This window comes from Nyctereutes procyonoides, unplaced genomic scaffold (genome assembly GCF_905146905.1).
Source record: "Nyctereutes procyonoides isolate TBG_1078 unplaced genomic scaffold, NYPRO_anot_genome, whole genome shotgun sequence".
NCBI lineage: Eukaryota > Metazoa > Chordata > Mammalia > Carnivora > Canidae > Nyctereutes > Nyctereutes procyonoides.
This window is the reverse complement of record NW_026575030.1, coordinates 7,936,040-7,959,632: the sequence shown is the minus strand read 5'-3', so window position 1 is coordinate 7,959,632 and position 23,593 is coordinate 7,936,040. Positions and strand designations below refer to the sequence as shown.

The window sequence follows — 23,593 nt, the reverse complement described above, 5'->3', positions numbered from 1 at the left end:
GCGCGCTGCGCCCACTTGTGGCTCCGGGGCGCCGCGGAGGAACCGCGCCTTCGCCGCCCCTGCCGAGGACGCCGCGGGATAGGAGGAGGACCGGAGGCTGATGACATGAGGGCGCCGTCTCCCGAGTGATGGCAGCGCGCGTTGCCTCGCCGCCTCCGCCGCTCAGCCCCGGACTCCTTACGTCAGGGTAGCTGGGTCCCCCCTCCGCGCGGAGCCAGCGAGCCGCGGGAGAGCAGAGCAGAGCGCGCCGCGGAGCCGGGGCGCCCTCCCTGCGCGCCGAGCCCCGCCGACCCCGCCGAGCCCGCCGAGCCCCGCCGAGCCGGCCGGGAGGCAGCGCCGCCGAGCCCGCGCGGGACGCCGCACCCGCACCCGCAGCCGCCGCCGCACCCGCAGCCGCCGCCGCACCCGCCGCCGCCGCCGGGACCCGAGGGGCGCCGGGCTCAGCCTGGGCGCCCCCGCCATGCGCGCCGGGCTCCGCGGCTTCTCCGAGCAGCCCCAGCCCCTGGGCCGAGGCGCCTCCCGCTAGAAGTGGTCGGGCGCCCGGAGCAGGGGGTCGCCACGTCGGGGGCGCGGCCGGGATCCGCGGAGTCGGCCCCCGAGCGCGGGGAGCGGGGCCGCCCGCGCCGCCCCACCATTACCTCCCCGGGCGGCAAGGAGGAGCTGGTGGCGGCCGCCTCCCGGCTGTGGCAGCGGCGGCGGCGCGCCTGCCTGGCGACCGTCGGCGTGCTCCTGGCCATGGCGCTGGGGCTGCTCATCGCCCTGCCGCTGCTGCTGCAGGCGGCGCCCCCCGGCGCGGCGCACTACGAGATGATGGGCACCTGCCGCATGATCTGCGACCCGTACAGCGCCGCGCCCGGAGGGGGGCCCGCGGGAGCCAAGGCGCCGCCGCCGGGACCCAGCACGGCCGCCCTGGAAGTCATGCAGGACCTGAGCGCCAACCCGCCGCCGCCTTTCATCCAGGGACCCAAGGGCGACCCGGGGCGACCCGGCAAGCCGGGGCCGCGGGGACCCCCTGGGGAGCCGGGCCCGCCTGGACCCAGGGGTCCCCCGGGGGAGAAGGGCGACTCGGGGCGGCCCGGGCTGCCCGGCCTGCAGCTGACGGCGGGCGCGGCGGGCGGGGTCGGGGTGGCGGGCGGCGGAGCCGGGGGCGGCGGCGACTCCGAAGGCGAAGTGGCGGGCGCGCTGAGCGCGGCCTTCAGCGGGCCCAAGATCGCCTTCTACGTGGGTCTTAAGAGCCCCCACGAAGGCTACGAGGTGCTCAAGTTCGACGACGTGGTCACCAATCTCGGCAACCACTACGACCCCACCACGGGCAAGTTCAGCTGCCAGGTGCGCGGCATCTACTTCTTCACCTACCACATCCTCATGCGCGGCGGCGACGGCACCAGCATGTGGGCGGACCTCTGCAAGAACGGGCAGGTCAGTCACCCCAGCCGCCGGCCCCGCACGTCCCCGCAGGCGACCCTCGCCACCCCGCGCCCCAGCCCGCGCCCCACCCCGCCTGGGAAGCCCGACTCCTTCCTGCCCCCCCCTGCCCCGCTCCGGGCGCCGGGCGGGCCCTGGGACTGAGCGCGCCGCGCACCCAGCTCGGCGGGGCGCCCCGGTCGGTCGCGGGTAGGCTGCGTCCCGAGCGCCCGAGACCCCGCCACCCCGACTGCACTTTCCAGCCACTGGCTGCCCGCCGGCCGCCCCGTGGGCTCTTCGGAAGCCTCATTCCTCCTTAACTCTCGCTTTGCGCCCCCGTCTCCCCTTTGCCCTCCACTTTTTGGTTTTGTTTTGTTTTGTTTGTTTCTTCTCGGCCCTGGTCCCCTGGTTTTTCCCCTTCCCCGCTGGGTCAGGGTTTATGAAGCTCCCTCTCTCCTTCCTTCCCGGACTTGACTAGCCTGCTGTGGAGAGGAGGGGACGGGAAAGGAGTTGGCCAAGTTGGAGAGGGAGAGGGAGAGGAGAGGGAGAGGGAGAGGGAGAGGGAGAGGGAGAGGGAGAGGGAGAGGGAGAGGGAGAGGGAGAGGGAGAGGGAGAGGGAGAGGGAGAGGGAGAAGGAGAGGAGCCTGGGTGGGAGCGTGGACCCTGGGGCCGCGGGGCGTGGAGGGGCGCCAGGTGGGGCGCGGGCAAGGTCCAGGCAGGGAGCCCCGGCCCACCTGCTCTGGCGGCTCGCCCCCAGGTCCGGGCCAGTGCGATCGCTCAGGACGCCGACCAGAACTACGATTACGCCAGTAACAGCGTGGTGCTGCACCTCGATTCAGGGGACGAGGTGTACGTGAAGCTGGACGGCGGGAAGGCGCACGGAGGCAACAACAACAAATACAGCACGTTCTCGGGCTTTCTTCTGTACCCGGATTAGGAGCGCAGGGAGCGCGAGGCGGAGTGGCTTCACGCCGCCCGAGGCCCGCGGCAGAGAGCTATTCCCCGGCTGGAGAGGACCGCTCTCGCTTCATGACACTTCCTGACATCTACGGAAAAGACACATCCCTGCCGTCCTCCCTGACCCGCTCTGACCTCAGTGTGTCTGCGGACTCTCACCCCGGTTCCTCTGTGGGCTGTCCTCCTGGTCCCCGTCCCCAACCCGGGGAGGGAGAAGGGGATGCTCAAGTGGCGAGGTGAGCGTGAACCCTAAACCCCCAGAGGCGGAGACAGCTCAGTTCAGACTTTGCAAACCTGATTGGACTGGACAAGCCGGGCGGGAGGCCTGCCCTTCCAGCCCCCCTCCCTTTCCCAGTGCCCTGAGCGGGACCAGATAGGCCAAAGTGAGCAGGAGCTCCCTGGGGCATCCTTCTTTGTGACCCAAAATACACGTGCAAATTTCCCTGTCCATCAGCCAAAAACTACCCGCAGCAGAATCCCAGCAAACGGAAAATTCACCTGTCCACCGCACTCCAGAGTCAGACCCACGTTGATGCATTAAATTATGTTTTTAGACCTTGGGCTCTGACTCTCTCTCAGTGGGGCCCCAGGACGGGGCCTCCAGACATCTACTTTGGCTTAAAGATCTCACCTGGCCCTGAGTAGCCTCATCTATGCCCTGCTTGCCAGGCACTGCCTTGGCCCTGCCACCTGGGGTGGGGGAAGAGACGTGATGAGATGGGGATGCAGTCCCCTGGGCTGTGGCCCTGAACTGGAAGAGTCCAGAGGAGGGTGGGTGGGGGGAGTTAGAGGCCCCAGGAGAGGATAGGCTTGTGGGAGGAGTTCAAAGGGCAAAAATTTCTGGAGAAGGGAGAGGAGGAGGAAGCACATCTGCAAATGGGAGGCATGAGTGAGGCACTTGACCACAGGTCATCTTTGAGATGTTTGCCCCTAAAAGGAAGCACAGAAGTCCCCCGCAGAAATGGACCCACTCAAGCACATGGTATACTCAGCACTGGTCCATTTGCTCACACACCAGCTAGATCCACATCTCTCAAGAGCTGGTAAACAGAGACGGTCCTGTTCAGTTCTCTGAATTCACCCAGAACCAGGTGGTGAGATAGACACTTTTATGGAGAGACGCCCTTTTTCTGGGGTCTTCCCTTCTGTTTGCACAGTGGTGTGGAGCACCTGCTCTGAACCCGAATGTGTTTCTTTGGTCCCCCATCTTTACCTCCTTTCACCACACTCACGAGTTAGAAAACACCCCATGTGGTTTTACTTTTTTTCCTTTTATTTTTTGTTTCGTTTTTAAATCGCTGAGCTCTGATAAACAGTAAGTTATCTACAAAATAACTGGCTAGCAACTTGTCAGTACTTAGCTCATTTTGACCAGTTGTTTGAAGAGAAATGTGTGCACAGAGGCAACCCTAGAGTGTGTGTACTTGGATAAAGCTGGAAATACACAGGTGCACGCACCCCTCCAAAGGATATAATGTCGTGTTTGTCATCACTAATCCAAGTGACACGACTGCACACACACACACACACACACACAAACATGCATCCATCGGTCCATGTCAGTGTGGTATGTGACAGTGTTCATGGCTGGATGTCTGCCCCCAAATCACATTGTGCTGAACTTTCATTCTTGGAGGATGCTGAAAGCTGTGAGTCCCATCTGAGAGGCAATTACACCCCCTGCCTTGAGTGCTGTCACTGTCGCAATTCCTCTTTATGCTCTTATTTTATTTGAATAATGTTTTATTGCCATTCACTTGAATATTAGTGATGATTGTGTCTGCTTTGAGTCCGGGGATAAAGTGCTCAAAGACAGCTGGGGGAAAACAAATTATATATATATACACACACACATACACCTAGACACACCTAGACACACAAACCACCATCTCTCCAGTTCCAGACTCAAATGGAACCCTAGTTCCCCACTCCGCCCCACTCCACCCCCCTGATCCCGGAGCCCAAACCCAGCTGAGGCCAGGAACTGGGGAGGGCAGAGTGGGGGCCATCTACAGTTGCATACATATCAATTTCTGATGCCTTGTCGATTGTATCATCCAGAAATGCGATTAAAACCAAATGTCTGAGACCCAAATGAAGTCTAATTGCTATGGATCTGCAATCCCCAGTGGGCCCCTAATCCTTTTTGACTTATTCCTCCCCTTCCTCCGATGAGATGGAGCTTAGACACAAAGCCCTCGGTTTAAATTTCAAAAATTAAAATTGACATGCAGCGGTGGCTTTCCTGGGAGCGGGAGGAATTTCTAAGGAGGTGCCCGAGCCCAGCTTTATCCTCTGCATTAAGAAGCAATTTGTACTTCTAACAAAACCCCCATCACTCCCCTTCGGTGGAAGGGCAGTAGAGATGCCTTGCCCGGGTCTGGCTGTTCACGATACTTAGACAAATTTGAATCTGAGATTCCTCCATCTGTATTCCCTGATGCAACTGGGCTTCTTGCAATTCTAATGCCTGGGCAGCCGGGAGGAGCTGCCAGAGGTGTCAGCTGCTAAGAGGATGATAGATTGATGAGGTGGCAGGCTGGAGGCAGGAGCTCACCGGCCCTGGACAACCTCCCTCTGTGTCTGCAGCCCCTTAAGACTCATAGACATCCACGATCCCATGATCTCTGGAGGACACCCTGAGACAGAGGTAGGGAAGAATGAGGACGCCAGGCCTCCCACCATTGCCACCTTTGCGTGCTCTCAGTCTTGGAGTGCCCGTGGGATGCAAGAAACCATTTGCTCCAGACCCTTACCCTTCTCATCAATAGTTGAGGAGAGAATTATCACCAATTGTACTTAGAAAGTATGTCTTCATTTCCTAATTGCTTTTGGGTCTATTTTCTGTGTTTTTAGGTTGGGATTATTATACTGGCATCTCCCAGGAAGTAAGAAAGCTTTTATTCTGTTCATCTGAGAGGGGGAGAAATTAGGCTTCAAGAGGTCTAGTGACTTGCCCAAGTTCACAAAGCTAAAAGCCTGAACCAGGACTTGACCTCTGACTGCACAGACCAAGCACATCTGCCTCCCAGAGTTCACAGACAGGCCTTTGAGAAGAGATCAAATGGGTGGGACACACTTCCTGCCCTTTCTTATGTCCTTGGATGTAGGGAGTCTCAGCACACTCCAAAGGGTCAGATGAGAAGAGCCAGCCCTGCTTTGTTGGCCCAGGCTGCCTGCAGAGAGCACCCCAGACAGAGGCTCCCACTCCTGAGGATCGGCTGAACATCCTGGCCTTGGGGTCACTGTTGATGGTCCAGTAGGACCTGTAGGTCACAAACTCCAAATGCTCTTTTTGGACCTACCTGTCTCCATCAGCAACCTCCATGCTCCTTCTTCTTAGGGTCTCCCGATCACCTTCCCTTATAATAACTCTCCCTTATTCCTTTTGGTGGTGGGGAGGGGGCACCTTGCAGGTACAGGAGCATGACTGTCCCTGAATGGTGAGAGATCCCTTGCTTTTTCCCAGAGTGTACATCTATGTGACTAATTTTTTGTAAGACTGCCTGAGTGCGTGATATACACACACCTGACCCTGGAAATTCCAGTGGAAGTTACGCCGCCTGCTACATTTTCCTCCTATCTGTGTGAGCAGATGGTTCTCTGGGGCACCTGAAACAAAACATCCAGATCCCCCTCTGCATGGAGCTCTGATGACACTGTGGAGGAGCCATATTATGGAGACCAGTTGCTCCAGACTTCACTGATCATGCAGTCCTATTGGACAAACATTTTTTGAGCACTTGCACCCAATCTATGTATTTGACTTGTGAATAATTTATGCATAGTAATGTCAATCCATACTTTAAAAAAATTTCTATCTTTTTGTATTCATATTCATATTCATCAACAGATCTCCACACAAGTCAGTAACTTCTTTCAGCTCACTAACCAAGTTTGGAGAAAGGTCTCCTCTCACTGGAACGAAAAGAAACAAGGGTTAATCCATGTGTTTCCCTTCGGTTTGCCATTTTTTTCAGAATCTTAGGCAAGAATATGTGTTCTTTTATGTGTCACAGCTAAGGCTGTACACTTTAATTCTTTGCGTGCACAGCTTCAATCTGTATTTTAAGTATTAGGAATGCTTGATTTTTCTCTCTTTTTTAAGATTAAAAATAAATAAAACTCGAGTTTCAGTATTTCCTTTTTACACCTGATTTTGAAGCTCTGATGTTGGCATTGGAGCCAACCTATGGAATCAGGATGGGCCAGGGGTTGCAAGGTCTCTCTCAGGCCCCTCTGAATATTTGGGAGAATTAACTTGGCAGGAGGAAGGGAAAAATTCTGGAGGAAGGTTTTGGTCTCCTGAAATTGTCATATTCTGATTCCCTTCAATGAATGGGAACACTCCTCAGAGGAGTATGGATCATAGTAGCAATCGCAGAAATAATACAAGCAGTAGTTTTTAAAAATAAATTTTACTGTAATAATTTCAAATACTCAAAGAAAACAGAACAGTACAATGAGCTCTCATGTGCTTATCATTAAGCTTTGATATTCACCAAATCACGGCCAATCCAGTCAGAGCTACAGCTTTCATTTATGAAGACCTTATGATGTGCCAGGTATTGGTGCTAGGGCCCAGTTGTTTCCTCACAATGCCCCTGTGAAGTATTACTATTAGCCCCACTTTACAGATGGGGAAACTGAGGCTTAGAGGGTGAAGCTTGTGCAAGGTGAAGACAGGACTGCCTCGAAGTTGTGTTTGGCCCCAGAACACAGACTCTTTTGGGAATATGGGTGTGACAGGGAGGTAAGATCTTATAGATAAACCATACTCAGCGCTCACGGATACAAATCAGCCTCCCCATCAAGCACTGTGAAGGTGAAGCTGCATCAGAGTATTTTTGGGGAGGCTCCCTACGAGTCTACTCTTCCCTGATATTGCCATCAGCTTTTCCCGGCACTTCTCATTCTTCCCCTCCTCACTGTCCCCTACACCACTCAATGCTGTTGCCCCCTGGGTTGGCTTCCACTCCTCCCTCGGGGCTCAGCTGGCAGATCACTTCTACTACTCCCCATCCTTACCCTGTGCCCAAGGGCTTCTTCTTCTCCCCTTCCCTGGTTAACAGAACCATGACCTGCCCTACCATGGTGCTGGCCATGCTGCTGTAATGACATGTTTGGTTGTGTGTCTTCCCCATGGACTGTAGGCTCTGTAGGGTAGACCCAACACTGTGTGAGTCACCACTGAACCTCCCCGCCCTCTCTAGTATTTAGAATGGTTCTGGGTACACAGTAGGTGCTCAATAAAAGTTTACAAAATGGATGGATGGATGGATGGATGGATGGATGGATGGATGGATAGGGGATCCTGAGAGGGTAGATTTTGGAAAGAATTCCACTCGGGTGTTTGTTTGACTTTATAATGGGATCGAGGGGATTTTCCAGCAGCCAAATACTGCTCTTGACCAATCTGTCCCCATCTGCCTCCACTCCTGGGCGGCCCTGCATTTGTAGGGTTTGGATGAATGTACAAAGGAACACTAACTGCAATGCTCAAGGCCATAGTCACACCTCTAGAAATCAGCAGAACCTTCCAGTTGACATGAATTTATGACGACTGCCACCCTGTGTCTTCTGGGCTGATTTAATCCCCTCTCCAGAGCCCCCCACATGGCAGTTAGCCTTCTGGGGCTGCTTGGGCAGCAGCCTCACTTCCAGTGGGGGTCCGTCAGTGGGTGCTTTTCTGTCAAGATTCTTCTATTTTCTCCAAATGCAAAACACCATTTGAAAAATTGTTGACACAATAATGCACTCACAAAGAATGTAAACAGTATAGAGCAATAGAAGAGAGAGAGAGTAAAAAGTCCCCCTCTCCTTATGCAATCTCCTTTCCCCAGAGGTAATTTCTGTTAACAGCTTGGTTTGTATTTTTCCTGTCTTTGCAAATGCACGTATGTGTGGTTTTGTGCCTGAAGAATATAAACCTCTAAACACTGTTCTGCACCCACTCGTTCCCTTAACCACCTCTCGAGCAACTCGCAGGGGGCAGTTGGTGTGCCTCTTCTCTGTTGACCGAGGCGTGCGCCGTTGTACCCCAGACAATGAACTCAGGTTGCTAAGGCCAATCATCCTCCACTGGACCTGTCAGCCACTTCTGGCCTTCCTGCCCTGGCAGGAAACAGCCTCGGCTAACCGGATTGTTCTTCCCACGTCTACCCTCATGGGAAGATCCTACCTCATTTTTGAAGCCGTATAAACAGCATCTTTATTCGGTGTGTAGATTATTCAAGCGCTTCCCCTCCTGTTGTCGCTCTCCACCTCCTGGCATATGGTCTCCATCCAGCAGCCCCTCCCCTGGGACTGGGTGAAGCCAGGGAAGAGATGAACTCCAGCCAGCCCCAGTTGGCTCCTTCTGGCACCAGGGGAGGGACGGGGACTCCCGGTTGTGTGTGAACAGGGGCGGAGGGGAGACATCGAGCTCTGGGCATCCTGACCTCCAGTTAAGATGGTCCTTGGCGTGAGTGAGCGTCTGCCTTTGGCTCAGGTCATGATCCCAGGATCCTGGGATCAAGTCCCGCATCGGGCTCCCTGTAGGGAGCCTGCTTCTCCCTCTGCCTATGCCTCTGCCTCTTTCTGTGTCTCTCATGAATAATGTGGTCCTTGGCTGCTGCCCATGTCGTGTTGTTCCAACTTTGGAACCTTGTTCAAGATGCAATATATCAGCAGGTGGGAGAAGCTTCAGGGAGTCAGGGTTACTGGAGCCCAGGGTCCTGATGGTGCTAGAGGATTTCCTAGAGAGACTACCACTCTTGGTTTCGATGCTTGGGCAGCTGGTTGGCAGAGCTGTGATTTTTTAATGGTGTGTGTTCGCTTGCCCACATGGGCTTTTGTGGGAGTTAGTAAATGACGTCTCTTCTTCCAGGTAGATGCAGCTTTTTGCAGTTTTATGAGTGAGAGGCAGGCAGGAACTCGGCACCTATTTGGCTACTCAGCTGTGTACCCAGGTCCCCAGGCATGAGGTTCAGAAAATGACCCCCTTCTCTTTCCCCTTTCTTCTTTGCAGTTCGCCTGTCCAGGGCTGGGTGCTGCTGCCTTTCCCCTGTTCCCTGCACCCAGGGAAGGGGAAGGAAGCAGGTCAGGTCAGGCATTCTCCTCTAATGCTTGGTGACTCCAGGCCAGCAGAAGAGATTGACCCTGGCAGAGGGGTGCCAGGCCACACTGGGCATCTGACGTGTGCTTGGGAACTAGACTGAGCAGTGGGCAGCAACTGTGAGCACTAAAATAGCTCAACCCTTTAAAAGCAACCAGGTCATGGACACAGAGTCTGTAGAAAGAAAAAAAAAAGTGGTTTTAACCATTTATTTTTTATTGAGCTGAACCTTTATCTGTGTTATCTTGCTTAATCTATACAAGGAAGAAAGTGAGGCTTAGCAAGTTAAATAGCTCAAAAGTTCTCGCAACTCTGGGAGAGGGACAAGACCAAGGCACAGAGAGGGCTGGGTGATTTGCCCAAGATCACACAGCAGGGCAGTGCCTCAGATTTTAAGCTTAGATCTGTCTGATTCAAAGGCTCCACAACCTATAATCCAATGCTCTGTCCCTCGTACTGGCCCATTGGTAATCTGAGGCTTGCGTATAACCTCTCTGAGCTATGGTTTCCTCTCCCCTAAAATGCCCTCTATTTCATAAAGCTAATGCGGGAATGAATGAGCTAATGGATGTCAACTGTGTTAATGGGAAGTGCTCCATAAAAGTTAGTTATTACCTGCATTCAAACATTTGTTTTGAAAAAGTCACTTTTCTACCTGTGTCCCCAGCCACTTTTCTCAGCTACTAATATTCAGTGGAACTCAACAATAGTCTTTGAACTTGGATTCAAATTCACCTTTACCATAAACTGTCTCTGCTATATTTTGACAAATATTTAACTGGCTAAGCCTCACTTTCTCTGTCTGCAAAGTGGGGCCAGTGCTCCCAACACATGGATGGCTGGGAGCAGTTAATGAGATGTCATAACACAGTATGAGGCACAGAGTAAGCGCTTGAGACCCGGGGATGCTTAGGTGTTGTCAGGGACTCTTCTGTCCTGAGCTGACACATTTTGGGAAGCATCAAACCAAGGCTGCTTGGGATGAGAAGGGGCAGGATTTCAGTGTTAATAGCTGGTATTTATGAGCAGGTCAATGTCTTAGGGACCACCCAGGGTATTTCCCAAACATGTCTGGAATCCTTCTGGTAAGCCTGTGAAGTAAAGATAATTGCACCCATTTCACAGATGAGGAGATGAGAGGCCATTTTCAACAGTTGTAATGTCAAAGCCAGAATTCAGACCAGTGCCTTTTCCATTGTTCATGTCTTGGCCCTCCAGAGAGAATGAACCCATGTGGTAAACAGTGGCTGGCCTGGCCCCTATACATTAGTTATGTATGCAACGATCCTGTACAGATCCTAGTGGGGCTCCGTTGTTGACTCCCAAGCTAATAAGCCCCTGCATAATTGAGCCTGGAGCCATGACTAAATCTCAGGGCTCTGCTACATGAATATGCAAACTCCCATTGACGGCCCAGCTCTATCACAGCCTGATTTCAAATTGACAAGCACAGCCCAGTGGCTCAGGGCCTCTTGCCATGCATAGTAAGAACACCCACTAATCCCCACTAAAGCTCCAAGGGCTGGGTGGGGAGAGGCTCATCACAGCCTATTCAAGAGGGTACATTGAGGGCATGCAGCCCAGGCCTTGGACTCCTTCAAGGCTTGCCCTGCCTCCACAAGATCGATATGGACCTTACAAGTCTTTGGAAGGCTGGTTTCTTCCTTCTTTCCCTAGCTCCAGGATGTGCGCCCCAGAGACCCAGCTCCTGCTCAAGGCCACAGAGTCAGATGGGAGAAGTTCAACAGGAAGAAGTCTGCTGGTTTCCAGGCTTTAAAAGCCAGTTTTGCCACATTTCATCCAAAATCTTCCCAATCGATATCCACAGTGTGCCCAGCACTGTGGCAGGGGTCCCAGGAATAATAATGATCAATGATAATAGTAATAGTACTTCCTCCATTGTCCAGTGCCTTCTGGGAGGTGTCAGTGATGAGTGTGACCTCATTTGAAACTCTGAGGCCCTGCAAGATGGATGCTTTTCTTTTCATCTCATAGCTGAGGTCATAAGTACTAAGACTAGAGAAGTTAACTGACCTGTAACAGAGGCCCACAGCTAAGAAGTCATAGATTCTGAGTTCATGCCCAGATCTCTCTTGCAACAAAGCCCCTCCTCTGCCCCACAGAGATGCTGAGGTGTGTGGTGAGCATGCACACATGGGGAAGGGCTGCTCAGATGGCTGTCCTAGGTCCTGGGGATTTCGATCTGGAAGTGAGAGGGCCCGGGAAGGACTGAAGTGATCAGGAGGGTTTCCTGGAGCTGGTGACCTCTGAGTTGGGGTTTACCACCTAAATTATAGTCATCATCCTTATGAGACTGCAATGGGTTTGAGCAGAAAAGACTTACACACTGAGGATTCTCTGGTTACATATTCATTCTTCAAAGATGCATTGATTTATCTACATTGAGCTCTGTGGCGGGCCCTGGGGGACAATATATCATGAGACTTGACCCCGTCCTGCAGACACTCTCAGTGGAGGATAAAAAGCAGAGCAAGGCCCAGTGCAGGGAACCTGTTACCTGGAGAGATTGGAGACTGCAACAAGGAGGGAATCACTGAACCCAGGGTGGGACTGGGAGAGGAGAGATAAAGAGGCATTGAATCTTCCATTTCTTGGAAGGCCATATTGAGGTGAGGGACTGGCAGGAGCTTGAGGTGCTATTCTGGTGGAGAGGGACCAGCATGGGCAAAGACATGGGAGGGGTCTCATGGAGCCTTTCTGTCTCTGTGTGGGTGCACATATGGAATGTATATGTGTTGGAGTAGATGCGATTTATATATTTGTATTTGTATATAAATCACAGTATATTTGTGATTTATGTGTGTGTGTTGGTGAATGGTGTGCTGCAGGTTTATTGTGGCCAGGATGCTTGTGCATGGGATGGCGTGTGTGTGTGTGTGTGTGTGTGTGTGTGTGAGGATGTGTGTGTGCGTGGGTGCTTGTGTATATGGAGGGAGGCAATAGTATCAATTGCAATGGTGCTCCAAGGCAATAGTATCAATTGCAATGGTGCTGTATCTGGCCCAGAACACCTCACTTATTGGGCCTTTCTTACCCCACTTTGGAAAGATGGAAGAGTTGTATGCCATTGTTTAGTTCCCCTTGCCCCCAACACACATAGTTAACATCTCTTTGAAATGTGTTTAAAGTTTGTATTTGTGGTGAGCTGGAGAGTGGGGAGGAGTCCAAGCCTGAGGACTGCATGATGGAGGAGGCTGGGAGAAGCAATACCTCAGGGCAGGGGTGAAGTGGCCTAAGGGACCCAAAATCATGATGTTCCAGAAACACTACTGCAGGTACCTGCATGTGACCCAGCAGCAACTTAACACTTTTATTTTACTTGATACTCTCTGAAGCATGCTGGCAACTATCTGTCTATTGTCTCATTTGTAGTGATGCCCCAGCATGGTGAGATTACAGAAAGCTTCTTCCCATTTTATCTCTGTAATGACCCTGGGCACTGGGTGGGGCCACTCTTATTAGTTTCTATTTACCCATTACAAATAAGATATGGTAATGATGATAGGTTAAGATAAAGGAAGTGATTGCTCCAAGGCCACACAGCTGGTAAATAGTTGTACTAGAAATGACTGCCCAGTCAGTCCTGTTGGATTCTAAGAGCTTTTGTTTGCTCAATGTGAGAGGTCCAGATGTGGTAATCATGAGGGCGGAGGGAGTAAAAAGATAAATTCCACCCTTATTACAGGCTAATTAGAGCAGACACTTTCATTTACCCCAGCCCTTGCATAACCTCCTGGGTATAACTACTAGATCATACATCCATCTACTCATCCATCCACCCATTCATTCACCTAATCATGCATCCAATCATCCATTCATCCATCCATCCATCCATCCATCCATCCAGTCATCCACCCATCTATCCATTCATTCATCCATCTATTCACGTATTTCTCCACCCCATCCATCCATCCATCCATCCATCATCATTCATCCATCATCCATCCACCCACTCATCTATCTATCATCCATCCATCATTCATGTATCCAATGTGTACCTGTGTGCCAGGCCCTGTGAGATGATCTCTATCCATATGAACTCCAGTCTTACATCCAGAAGCCTCCATCTATTCCTTTCTCATTTTCTTTAAGTGGCTCCCCACTGAGGGAATGGGGGCAGAGCCGTTGCCCAGTTCATCCATTAGTGAGCCAGCCCAGCAGGAAGCCTGGCAGCTTCTGATGGGTCTACTTCTAAGCAACTGGAGCTGAAGAACAAGCAGTTCCCCACCAATGAGGATAAAGTTGTAAGGCAAGATCAGCTTCTTACAAATATGTGAGGTAGCTGAGGATTTGGCTCTTCTCCTGAGGCACAACCCAAGGTGCTTCCTGCCTCTTCTGCAAGATGATGAGAGTCTGGGGCATGGCACACCTGGCGCTTCTCGCCTTGAGTTTGGCCGTATCATGTGCCATGTGAGCCCTTGCTTGGCCCTGGCAGCAGGCTGTAGCTTTGGCTTCGCTGGCCACCTTTGCTGAGTGGGATGTGGATGACCATAGTTTGCATGTGTCCCCCACCCCCCATTTCTAGAGGAGCATGTCACAAGTCCTACACTGTGGGCAGCATGGTGTTGGGAGGTCTGGCTGCTGAAGGTGAAACTTAAGACTGTCTTATTCTACTTCTGCTGTTAAGTTACCAAACAAAGAGGGGAACTTCTTGATGAAACAAAGAAGCAAGCCCATCACTTAGCCTAGTGCACATGCAGGAGGAGGCACTTTCACAGCTGAGCTCCAGGACTAAGGGACATGAGAGCCTATCTCTAACATGTGTGTTATGGGCAGCTAGCTAAGTCCCCCTGCCTGCCGCCAGCTGCCTCCTTTATATCACTGGAATAACAGGGCTGCCAAGTTAGGGACCCTGAAGCCCCAGCCCTTAAACAGCAAATAAATGTTTTCACTACCAGTTCATGACTGGAGGCTCCTGAGGGCCGGGGGCCCAGCCAGGTTTTCCTGGTTAGTTCTCTATTATTGCCACTGCAGGAGATGGGGCGGAGGAAGTCCAAGATGATCAAATGGCAGTCAACCACATTCAGCTCCTTGTTTGGTAAACCTCCCATATCTTCTGGCATTTCCAGGGTAACCTCCAAATCCCAAAGCTGGTGGGCTGTACAATCATGATCCAGCCCTGCCGCCTTGCAGCCCCCGTCTCCCCATCTACTACAGCTGGATGGAGCTTCTGATACCCTCACGTGGAGGCTTTTTCTTGCCTCTATTCAAGCGCTGGTGTGAGGCACAAACGTAAAGGGGTGCCGAAAAACCTCAGTAATTAAAATAAATAATTTTAACGCAATATGTACAACTTCGAAATCAATCCAACCCATGATAAACAAAGTATCAAAATTTTAAATAAAGGTGCCATCAGGTCAGGACATTGAGCGTATGTTTTTCCTTCAGGGTGGATTTGTGATTCTCATCTTATCCCAGATGAGTACCAGGTTGTAGAAGGGGGGGTGGGCAAGAGGAAGAATGGAGCCTTGAGAATTCAGGAGGGAAATGATCAACTGCATTAATCTTAAGAATAACCCTCTTGTTACTAAACATCCATCATTTACTGAGCACTTCCTCAGTGCCAGGTACCATGTTGTGTGCTTTATATTTGTGATGTCATTTTTTTCCTGCAGAGGTAGGTGTGATTAAGCTCATTTCATGGATTTGGAATCCGAGGAACAGGAAGGGCAAGCAGCTTACCCAGAGTAACATAGCTGGGTGGGGGTGGAGCCGAAGCTGGAATCCAGATCTGGCTCCACGACCTCTTCTAAGACATCATATGACTGTCTCTTGAGGGATGATGTTGTCTCCACTTTTCTCCCTGTTCCAATAACGATGATGACCGTACCACTAAGTACAATTTCCTGGGCTCTTGCTACACACACCAGCTATTCTTCTAAGTGCTTTACATGTGCGACTTCATTTAATCTTCTCAACCACCCACTAATGAGGCAGGAATCATCCCCATTTTATGTACAAGGAAACTGAGGCACAGGAAGGCTAAGTAACTTTCTCAAGGTTTCAGAGACAGAGTGGCTGATATCAGCTTGGGTCCTTCCTGGCTGGTGAGGGGATGCTCTAGGCCCTGCGCTGGACCAAGATTGCCCCCACCCAGTGGCCATGGGTGGGAAGACACGGCCAGCCCACCAGCCTCACAGAGTTTACGGCCTAGGGCCGATGCCTTTCCCACCCACCCACTGTCGGACTAGACCAGCACCTCACATGGTGGCCCCTGGCCCTCCCTGCTGTGCTCAGCAGCACCCGTCATCCTGGTGGAAACCTGCCAGGGGGACAATGAACAATGAAGGCATTCAAGGGCTGTTATTTATTTATTTCTCAATAAAGAAACTTCATGAATAGATGGATATTTATTCACCTAATTCACTTTTGCAAATGCAGTGTCCTTCAAAGGATGATTTGTTTGCTGAGCGGGGCTGAGGCGGGGAGGTTAAAAATAGCTCCCGGCAGTACCGTATTTCTCAGTAAATCAGTGTTGATAATTTAATAATAAAATTAGTCTTACATCAGGTACCAGATAACGCTCCTCTGACATGCAAATCGAATTCAGCTTCCTACACAACGTGGGTCATTTGTGAGGCTACAAATTCACCAGCCTCCGTGTTTGGGGCACTAAATTTAGAGCCTTTCTCACCTGGGTCAATACGAGTGCCTCTAAAATGCCTGTCTCACTAATGTGGTCATTTGTAATATTCACTAAATTCGGAATGTAGATGACTGATCTTCTCCTCACTTTGGAGCTGCCACATACAGCAGGATGGAGAAGACAACTGATTGCACACCTGTACAATTTCGGGAGATCACTCTGAACTGCTTTAAGTTTCGGGGCAGAGGGGCTGTCGCCCCCAGATGTATCCCCTAGGTGCATTTCATTTCCTCTCAATTAAAGTTTCATGACCATCTACTATGTGCCAACTCCTGAAATAGGTGCTGGGGGAGCAGGGATGCCCCAGATGCTGTCTCCACGGAGCTCATGTGTGGTCTAGTGCAGCAATAGGGTGGACACGCCAAAGGACATGTGGTATAAGGACAATGAGGGAGGGGTGTCTGGGTGGTTCAGTCAGTTAAGCATCTGCCATCAGCTCAGATCATGATCCCAAGGTCCTGGGGTTGAGCCCAGCATCAGGCTCCTTGCTCCACAGGGAGTCTGCTTCTCCCTCTACCCCTCCCCCTGCTTATGCTCTCTCTCTGTTAAATAAATAAATAAAATCTTAAAAAAAAATAAAGGACAGTAAGGGAAGCATGTACAAGATCTACATGGAGCACAGCAAAAGGAAGGGCTGCCATCTGTGAAGGAAAGACCACATGTCCCAGGAGGCTTGCCTTCAAAAAGACATCTCTACTGGGTTTTGCAGATGCATAGGAGCTCTCCAGGCATTTGGATAAGAGTTGGCAGCACAGGAGAGGACATTCCAGGTAAAGAAAGATAATGATATATACTGTCTAGAGAAATTAAAACTGGTTCTTTGTAGCCAAAGACCAGCAAGAGGCCTGTGTGACATGAGATGGAGCGAGATGTTAGAGGGCCTGGGGAACCAGGAAAGGCTTAAAAGCAGGGGAGAGATGGGGTCTGATGTCCATGTTGAAAGATCTTTCAGGACATCATGTGGATAGAGGAGAGCAAGATGGTTCCTTTTCCCCCCAAGGAAATGGCACCCCATTTTCCATAGGGCAGGTGAGGTGCTCTGTGAACGATACAGGACATAGAGGCTAAAGAACAAACAAGGGGCTAGAGAATGCTGAGGGTGGGATAGAAGAGGAAGAGCTGTCCCAGAAAGAGTTGGGGGTGGGGGGAATGAGAGATCGACCTTGACCTTTAGTGTGGGAACATCTGGATTCACCCACCCACAAGTATTCAGCAAGACCCTCTATTTACATGACAGGTGTAGCGTACAAACCATTCCCACATGAGCCATGATGTTTGATCCAAACTGTAGCCCTCTGAGTTGGCAGGGCAGACATCATGATTCCCATTTTACAGATGAAGACATTGAGGCTCAGAGAGCTGAAATGATCTGCCTGAGGTCACTTGGCTAAAGGATGGCATCAATGGGACTCCAGACCATGTCTTCTTAATCTCTAGTCCTTGCTCTTAGGGGAGTATAATTCTCATTTCAATGACTTGGGCTTCCATGATGATTTTTGTCCCTTATATGTAGGGGATGGGAGACAGAGGGTGAAAGTGATTTGTTCATGATCATGTAGGTGATCCACAGCGGGGCTGAATTTAGATTGCCTTCTCCTGAGTCCCCCTTCTGTCCCTCATTCATTCATGGGGTCATCACTGTTATCTGGCAGTGCCCCCCTGTGGCCTCTACTCCTCACTCACCATTCTGGGGCATGCTGGCCTCCCTGACACTTTGTAGCTGGCCAAGCACTCTCCTGCTCAGGTGGCCTTTACCTTGCTGCCTCTCTGTCTGGAATACTTTCCCCCCCACGTATTACCAAAACTCCTTCTCTGACTTTATTCAGGTGTCCACTGAAATGTTACCTCCTCCGAGAGGCCTTCCCTGACCTCCCCACCTGTCCTCTCTCTGACTGTAGCTTTCTTGAAAGCACTTACCCCTCCATTGCCACTTCTTCACTTGTCAGTGTCTGTCTCCCCTACTAGAAAGTAAGTTCCAGAAGGGCAGGCACTTTATTTGCTTTGTCATTTTACCTTCTGTCTTATGGGGAAGAGGCACTTGATAGATTTTTATTGAGTGAATATATGCGGAGTGCCTCCTGGACGCAAGTTCCTGTCCCAGGATCCAAGATGAGCTCTCTCCATGGGAGCTAGTTGACAGCGTGCTAGTGACACAGGCTTATAGGCCTTCACCCCGTGCCAAGTGTGACAATGGTGTATCAATGTACCTAGTAGCTCTACTCACAGATCCTCAACAGTCTGGCTCTCTTCAGGGTGATAGGAGCTGAGCACAAAGGAAGGGATGTGTGTGAGCTAGGGCTCTGGCAGGCAGGCTGACTTGCATGTGCTCAGATGTATTTTAGAATGAATGCAAGGCACAAACAGATTTAGAGAGGACATCCAGGTTGTACCTCGAATGGTCCAGAAGATCACTCTTCATTATAAACACTCTGTAGTATTTGGCCACATACATAGCTCTTGGTCTCAGTTTATGGAGCAACTAAGTGGGTGGAAACTTGAAATGAAATGGGTGGTTTTGCTTAGCTCACGAAGCCTGACATATCTATCATTCTTCCCAGGGGAATTCAAGTCTGGAATTTCCATCCCTGTCTTTTCCCCCTGCACCTTTATCACCTACTGAGTGTTCAGCTCTATGCTGAATGGGAGATGCTGGAAGCCCTCCCGCCTCCCTCCCCACAGAGTGTTTGGGCACCAGGGCTTGAGGGCCTCTCCCAACCCCCTTTGTCCCACAGTTGAGGGGACAACCGGGCTGGTTCAGAAGCAGGCAGATTTGCAGTCCTGAGAGCCGGCTCCAGCAAATGCAGTTAGATGACAGGTACATTTTATTCTATAATAAAAGGGCTTTTAAGAAAAATACAGAGTGCTTAGGGGAAAGTTAAGGAGGGAAAAAGGAAGGCAATGGAACTGTTCACACTCCATCAATGCCTAAGAAAAACCAGTTTCAATGACGCACTATTCCAGGTATTAGGAGGGCTGTGCGGTGGGGGCCGGGTGTGGGATGCCAGCCTCTCCGCCGTGCACACTTCCTCCACTACCACCCAGTGCTAGAAATCTCTGATCCCAGCCTCCTGCTCAGCGACACTCAGCTGCTCAACCACCACCTCAGTTCCAACAAGTGTGAGGAACTGGTATCTACCCTACTGGTATCTACCAGCAGGGCCACATTGGTAGGTTAATTTACATTGTTATTTACATTGTTAGATACTTAAATATGTGGATACTGTCATAGTGGTTAGCAGATAACCACTGCCTTGAGACACCCCACCTGCCCTGGCCTCTTCCCCAGAGCTCCTAAGCCTCCCCATGGTGCAGCAACTAGAAGGTTAACCCCTGGCACAGTTGGGTCCAGCTCCAAGACTCTTCTGGCTCCTCAGTGTCAATGCCCATGGGTCTCTAAGTAGGCTGAGTATGCCTCCCTGCTCCCAGTCCCTCACTCACACCCACAAGCTACTCTTCCTCCCCAGTGCAGGGGAAGAGTGTGCCACCAACCCAGGTGACCAAGGCATGTGGAGGAATGCTTCATGGACTACTCCACTCCTACACACGAGGCTGATGGAGGGCCCTGCCTTGGCTCCAGGACTCCAAGTGAGAGGTGGCACTTGATTGGCACCTGCTACATGGCACACTATGGTTGGCTGAACAATGCACCTAAGATGTTCACATCTTAATCTTTGCAGAGCCAGAAAGTGACTTTACTTATTTTTTTTTAAGATTTTATTTATTTATTCATGAGATACACAAAGAGAGGGAGAGAAAGGCAGAGACACAGGCAGAGGGAGAAGCAGGCTCCATGCAGGGAGCCCATCGTGGGACTCGATCCCAGCACTCCAGGACCACGCCCTGGGCCGAAGGCAGGCGCCAAACCACTGAGCCACCCAGGGATCCCCCAGAAAGTGACTTTAAAAAGGAACTTTGCAGAGGTGACTAAGTTAAGGACCCTGAGAAGGGGAGGTGTTCCTGGACCAGCTGGGCAGGCCCAATGTAATGACAAGTGTCCTTAAAAGAGGAAGGAAGAGGGAGATGTGATATGGCAGAGGAGAAGGCCACGGGATCATGGAGGCAGAGACCAGAGGGAGGTAGCCACAAGCCCAGGAATGCAGGTGGCCACCGGAGGCTGGGAGAGCCAGGGAGCAGAGACTTCCTGAAGCAGCCAGAGGAAAGCAGCCCTGCCAACACCTTGAGGTAAGCAGCGCCATTATTCTCCCTCCTTGGGTAAGACTCACTTCAGATACCTGGCCTCCAAAACCTGTGAGAATGAGTATCTGTTGTTTTAAGGCACTGATTGGGTGGCAAGTTGTGAGAGCAGCAATAGGAAACTAGCACACACAACCAACTCATCATCTTTTTTTTTTTTTTTTTTTTTTTTTTTTTTTTTTTTTTTTTTTTAGAGGGAGAGAGTATGGGTGTGTGTGAGCAGGGGGAGAGGCAGAAGGAGAGGGAGACTCCAGCAGGCTCCACACTCAGAGCAGAGCCAGACATGGGGCTCTATCTCACGACCCTGAGATCATGACCTGAGCTGAAATCAGGAGTTGGACATCTAACTGACTGAGAGCCACCCAGGCACCCCTCACACCCAACCCATCTTGACCATCTGGTGGGTAATGCACTAAGAAAACTGCTCAGGATTGTGGCCTGAAATGTGAAACCTATCACAGTATTCCTACCTCCTCACTGTCCCATAGGCTTCACCAAAGGGTTCCCATGACCTGGGTAGCCTGAGGTCTTTAGCTCACAGACAGATCCTTGTGTGGCCCCCATTGGTTCCCAGTCTCCACACACCTCACCTGGCAGTCAAGCCAAACCACTGACATTTTTATTTGCCTGAGTCCTATGCCACACACTCTCATTCCTCAGTGCTTTTGTCCTCATCCAGTCACTGTTGCCTGGAAAGCTTCCCCCCTCCACTTAATTCAGTCACCTTCTACTTGTCCCTCAAGCCTACTTGGGAGTCCTCTCCTCCAGGAAGCCTCCTCTGCTAGTCCCAGGGTTGGTTCCATCTCTGCTCTCACAGCTCCTGGTGTGGCCCTGGGCCCCAGCACTGAATACACTGCCAGACATGGTCTGTAGTTCCCGCTGTCCAGGATGGGGAGCCCCGATGCTGGAGCAGCATGAGCCATGACTCCACATGTCTCTGGCCACTTTGGTGGGGGCCGCATCCAGCTGGCCACATGACTCATGCTCTGTGAGTACAGCTCTGTGGCTTCCAACCAGGGCAGCAGAGCAGGTGTCGATACCCAAGGTCTGCTGACCCTACTGGGGGACCCACCATGGGGGAGAGGCTCCCCAGTTCCGCCTTCCATCCCTATAGGTGTTTACAAATTAGATAGAACACATTTCCATCTTAACTTTTTCTTCCCTAAGCCCACAGGGACTTTTTCTTTTTGGTAAGTATAAGGTATTCGGTAGATAATATATATAAGCAAATAAGGGTCAAGGATGTTCTTTTTATTTTTCTTTACCAGAAATGGCTTTTGTTATTTATTTATTTTTTCCTGGCTCATGCAAGTCCTACATGTTCACAGGAAAAAATTCAGATACTATGGAAATGTGTTGCTTTGAGGGAAGTAGGGAGCCCAGCACCACTTCCTTGCTGTAAACCTGCTCCTGCCCTCCCTTCTGGGGCCTCCACTCTCCCTACCTGCCCGCTCCCCAGTGCTGGACCACTGCAGCTGAGCCCCTTCACCTCCCATGTCCTCAGTTCTGTTGTCCTTCTTGCAGACTTCCTCACACCTATCTCTCTCTCTCCATCCCCACAGACATGGCTGTGTGCCCTGCCCCTGGTCTTCTCCCACTCAGACGTCTGCTGTGGCTCCTGTGTTTCTTTTCTTTTGGCTTCTCCTCCTGCACATGTGTGGCTCACCATGTCCTCTGACATGTCTCCTGTTTGCTCCCTTAGCCCCTTATCACCTACCTCGTGAAGGCACATCCTTGGGCTCATCTGGACACCAGCTCAGACCTCACTGTCTCCAAACACACTGGCTTTCCCTGGTCTCTGCCATGGGCCCTCATGAGCTCTGCTGCTTCTTCAAAGATTTTACTTATTTATTTTATAAAGAGAGGGGTGGAGAGGAGAAGCAGAGGGAGAGGGACAAGCAGACTCCACATTGAGCATGGAACTCAATGTGGGGCTCCATCCTCGGACCCTGAGATCATGCCTGGAGCTGAAATCAAGAGTCAGATGCTTACTGACTGAGTCACCCAGGTGTTCCCAGGCTCTGCTGCTTCTGAACTGTATTCCTTATCATGGCTCTTGGATTTAGACACAATATTCACCCTACTACTGGCCACAGGGTTAGAGGGAGGCTGGTCTTCAACTGGGAAGCAGGGAAGGGATGACAAAAGCACTAGGTAGGGACGGGGCCCAGGATGAGGGGAAGTCCTGCCCTGGAGAAGAGCAAAGGTCCTGTGATCTCTTGATGATGTGTACAGTTGAGGGAGTGGGGCAGGGACAGAGCTAAGCCCTGAAAGCTGATGGGGCTAAGTGCTTTATGTGGATTATGTTACTTAATGTCCATGACAACCCTATAAGGTAACTATGATCTCATTTTACATAACACAAAGCTATTAAGGGCAGAGAAGGAGTTCAAATGCACATCTGTCTCCTACTCTACAGAGAGTCTGGAGTCCTAGGGTCCAATGCAGCTGACAGTAGACCAAGGAGGCAGATCTTGGGTCTTCCTGTTAGGAAATCCCTCCAGGGCTGTATCCGCCACCCTTGAGTCATCCAGTGCAGGGTGCCTGCTCATGGACTTTGAGAAACTTAAAATTGGTTGCATGGGACATGTTGACTATTTCCACTAGGGCCACAGTGAAACTGCTTTGGGTGGGGGTGGGGATAGGGAGTAGGGGCCTCCCTGGGTGGCATAAAGGGAAAGGCTCAAGGTTAGCCTGGTGCTGTCATGAACTCTGTGGAGTGGAAGGGAGAGGGGGTGTTCTGGTTCAAGTCTTCGGTGTGTGGGGGGCAGCCTTGCCCTCATATCCTCTGTAAAATGAGAGTTGAACCAGGTCGACTGGAAGGGCCTGCCCAGCTCTGGCAGCCATGGTCCTGGGATTCTTTCTGAGGTCCTGGCCAGCATAGTCACAGAGGAGTTCCTCAATGGCAAGGGCCATGCCTGTCCGGTTCACCACTGCTTCCTCAGGGCCTGGAGGTGCCCAGGAGGGAGTGAATGAATGAGTGAGTGTACCCCACAGGCTGGAGCTTCCAGGATCTGGACAGGAAGGGAAGGGTGAGAGAAGCTGGGGTGTCACATGTGGGACTTTTGTGTCACTATGCAGGGGACCGAGGCCAATGCCGACAGCCGCGGGGATAGAAAGGGAGGAGGAATGGTTTCACCTCTAAGTCTTAATCCTGTAAATCCAGGCAGGGAGGATTTAATTACTTAGCTTGAGTGGTTTTATTTTTCAATTAAAGTTATCAGATAAACATTCAGAAATTAGTGCCCTTGTTAGAAAGTAGCAGCACAAGTGGA

The 23,593-nt window shown here is 51.4% G+C and overlaps 1 protein-coding gene across 2 annotated transcripts; it reads left to right on the top strand.

The window, feature by feature from the left end:
* The first annotated feature begins 735 nt into the window (after positions 1–735).
* On the top strand, positions 736–2,782 carry C1QL2 (complement C1q like 2). Of its 2 annotated transcripts, XM_055316501.1 has the most exons (3): positions 736–1,114; positions 1,172–1,419; positions 2,162–2,782. In XM_055316501.1, the coding sequence occupies exons 1-3, from the start codon at positions 736–738 to the stop codon at positions 2,339–2,341; spliced, it is 807 nt and encodes a 268-aa protein (XP_055172476.1). In that variant the 3' UTR covers positions 2,342–2,782. The 2 variants fall into 2 exon arrangements, with proteins under 2 accessions (XP_055172476.1, XP_055172475.1); XM_055316500.1 differs by having other exon boundaries at positions 736–1,419.
* Positions 2,783–23,593: the final 20,811 nt, after the last annotated feature.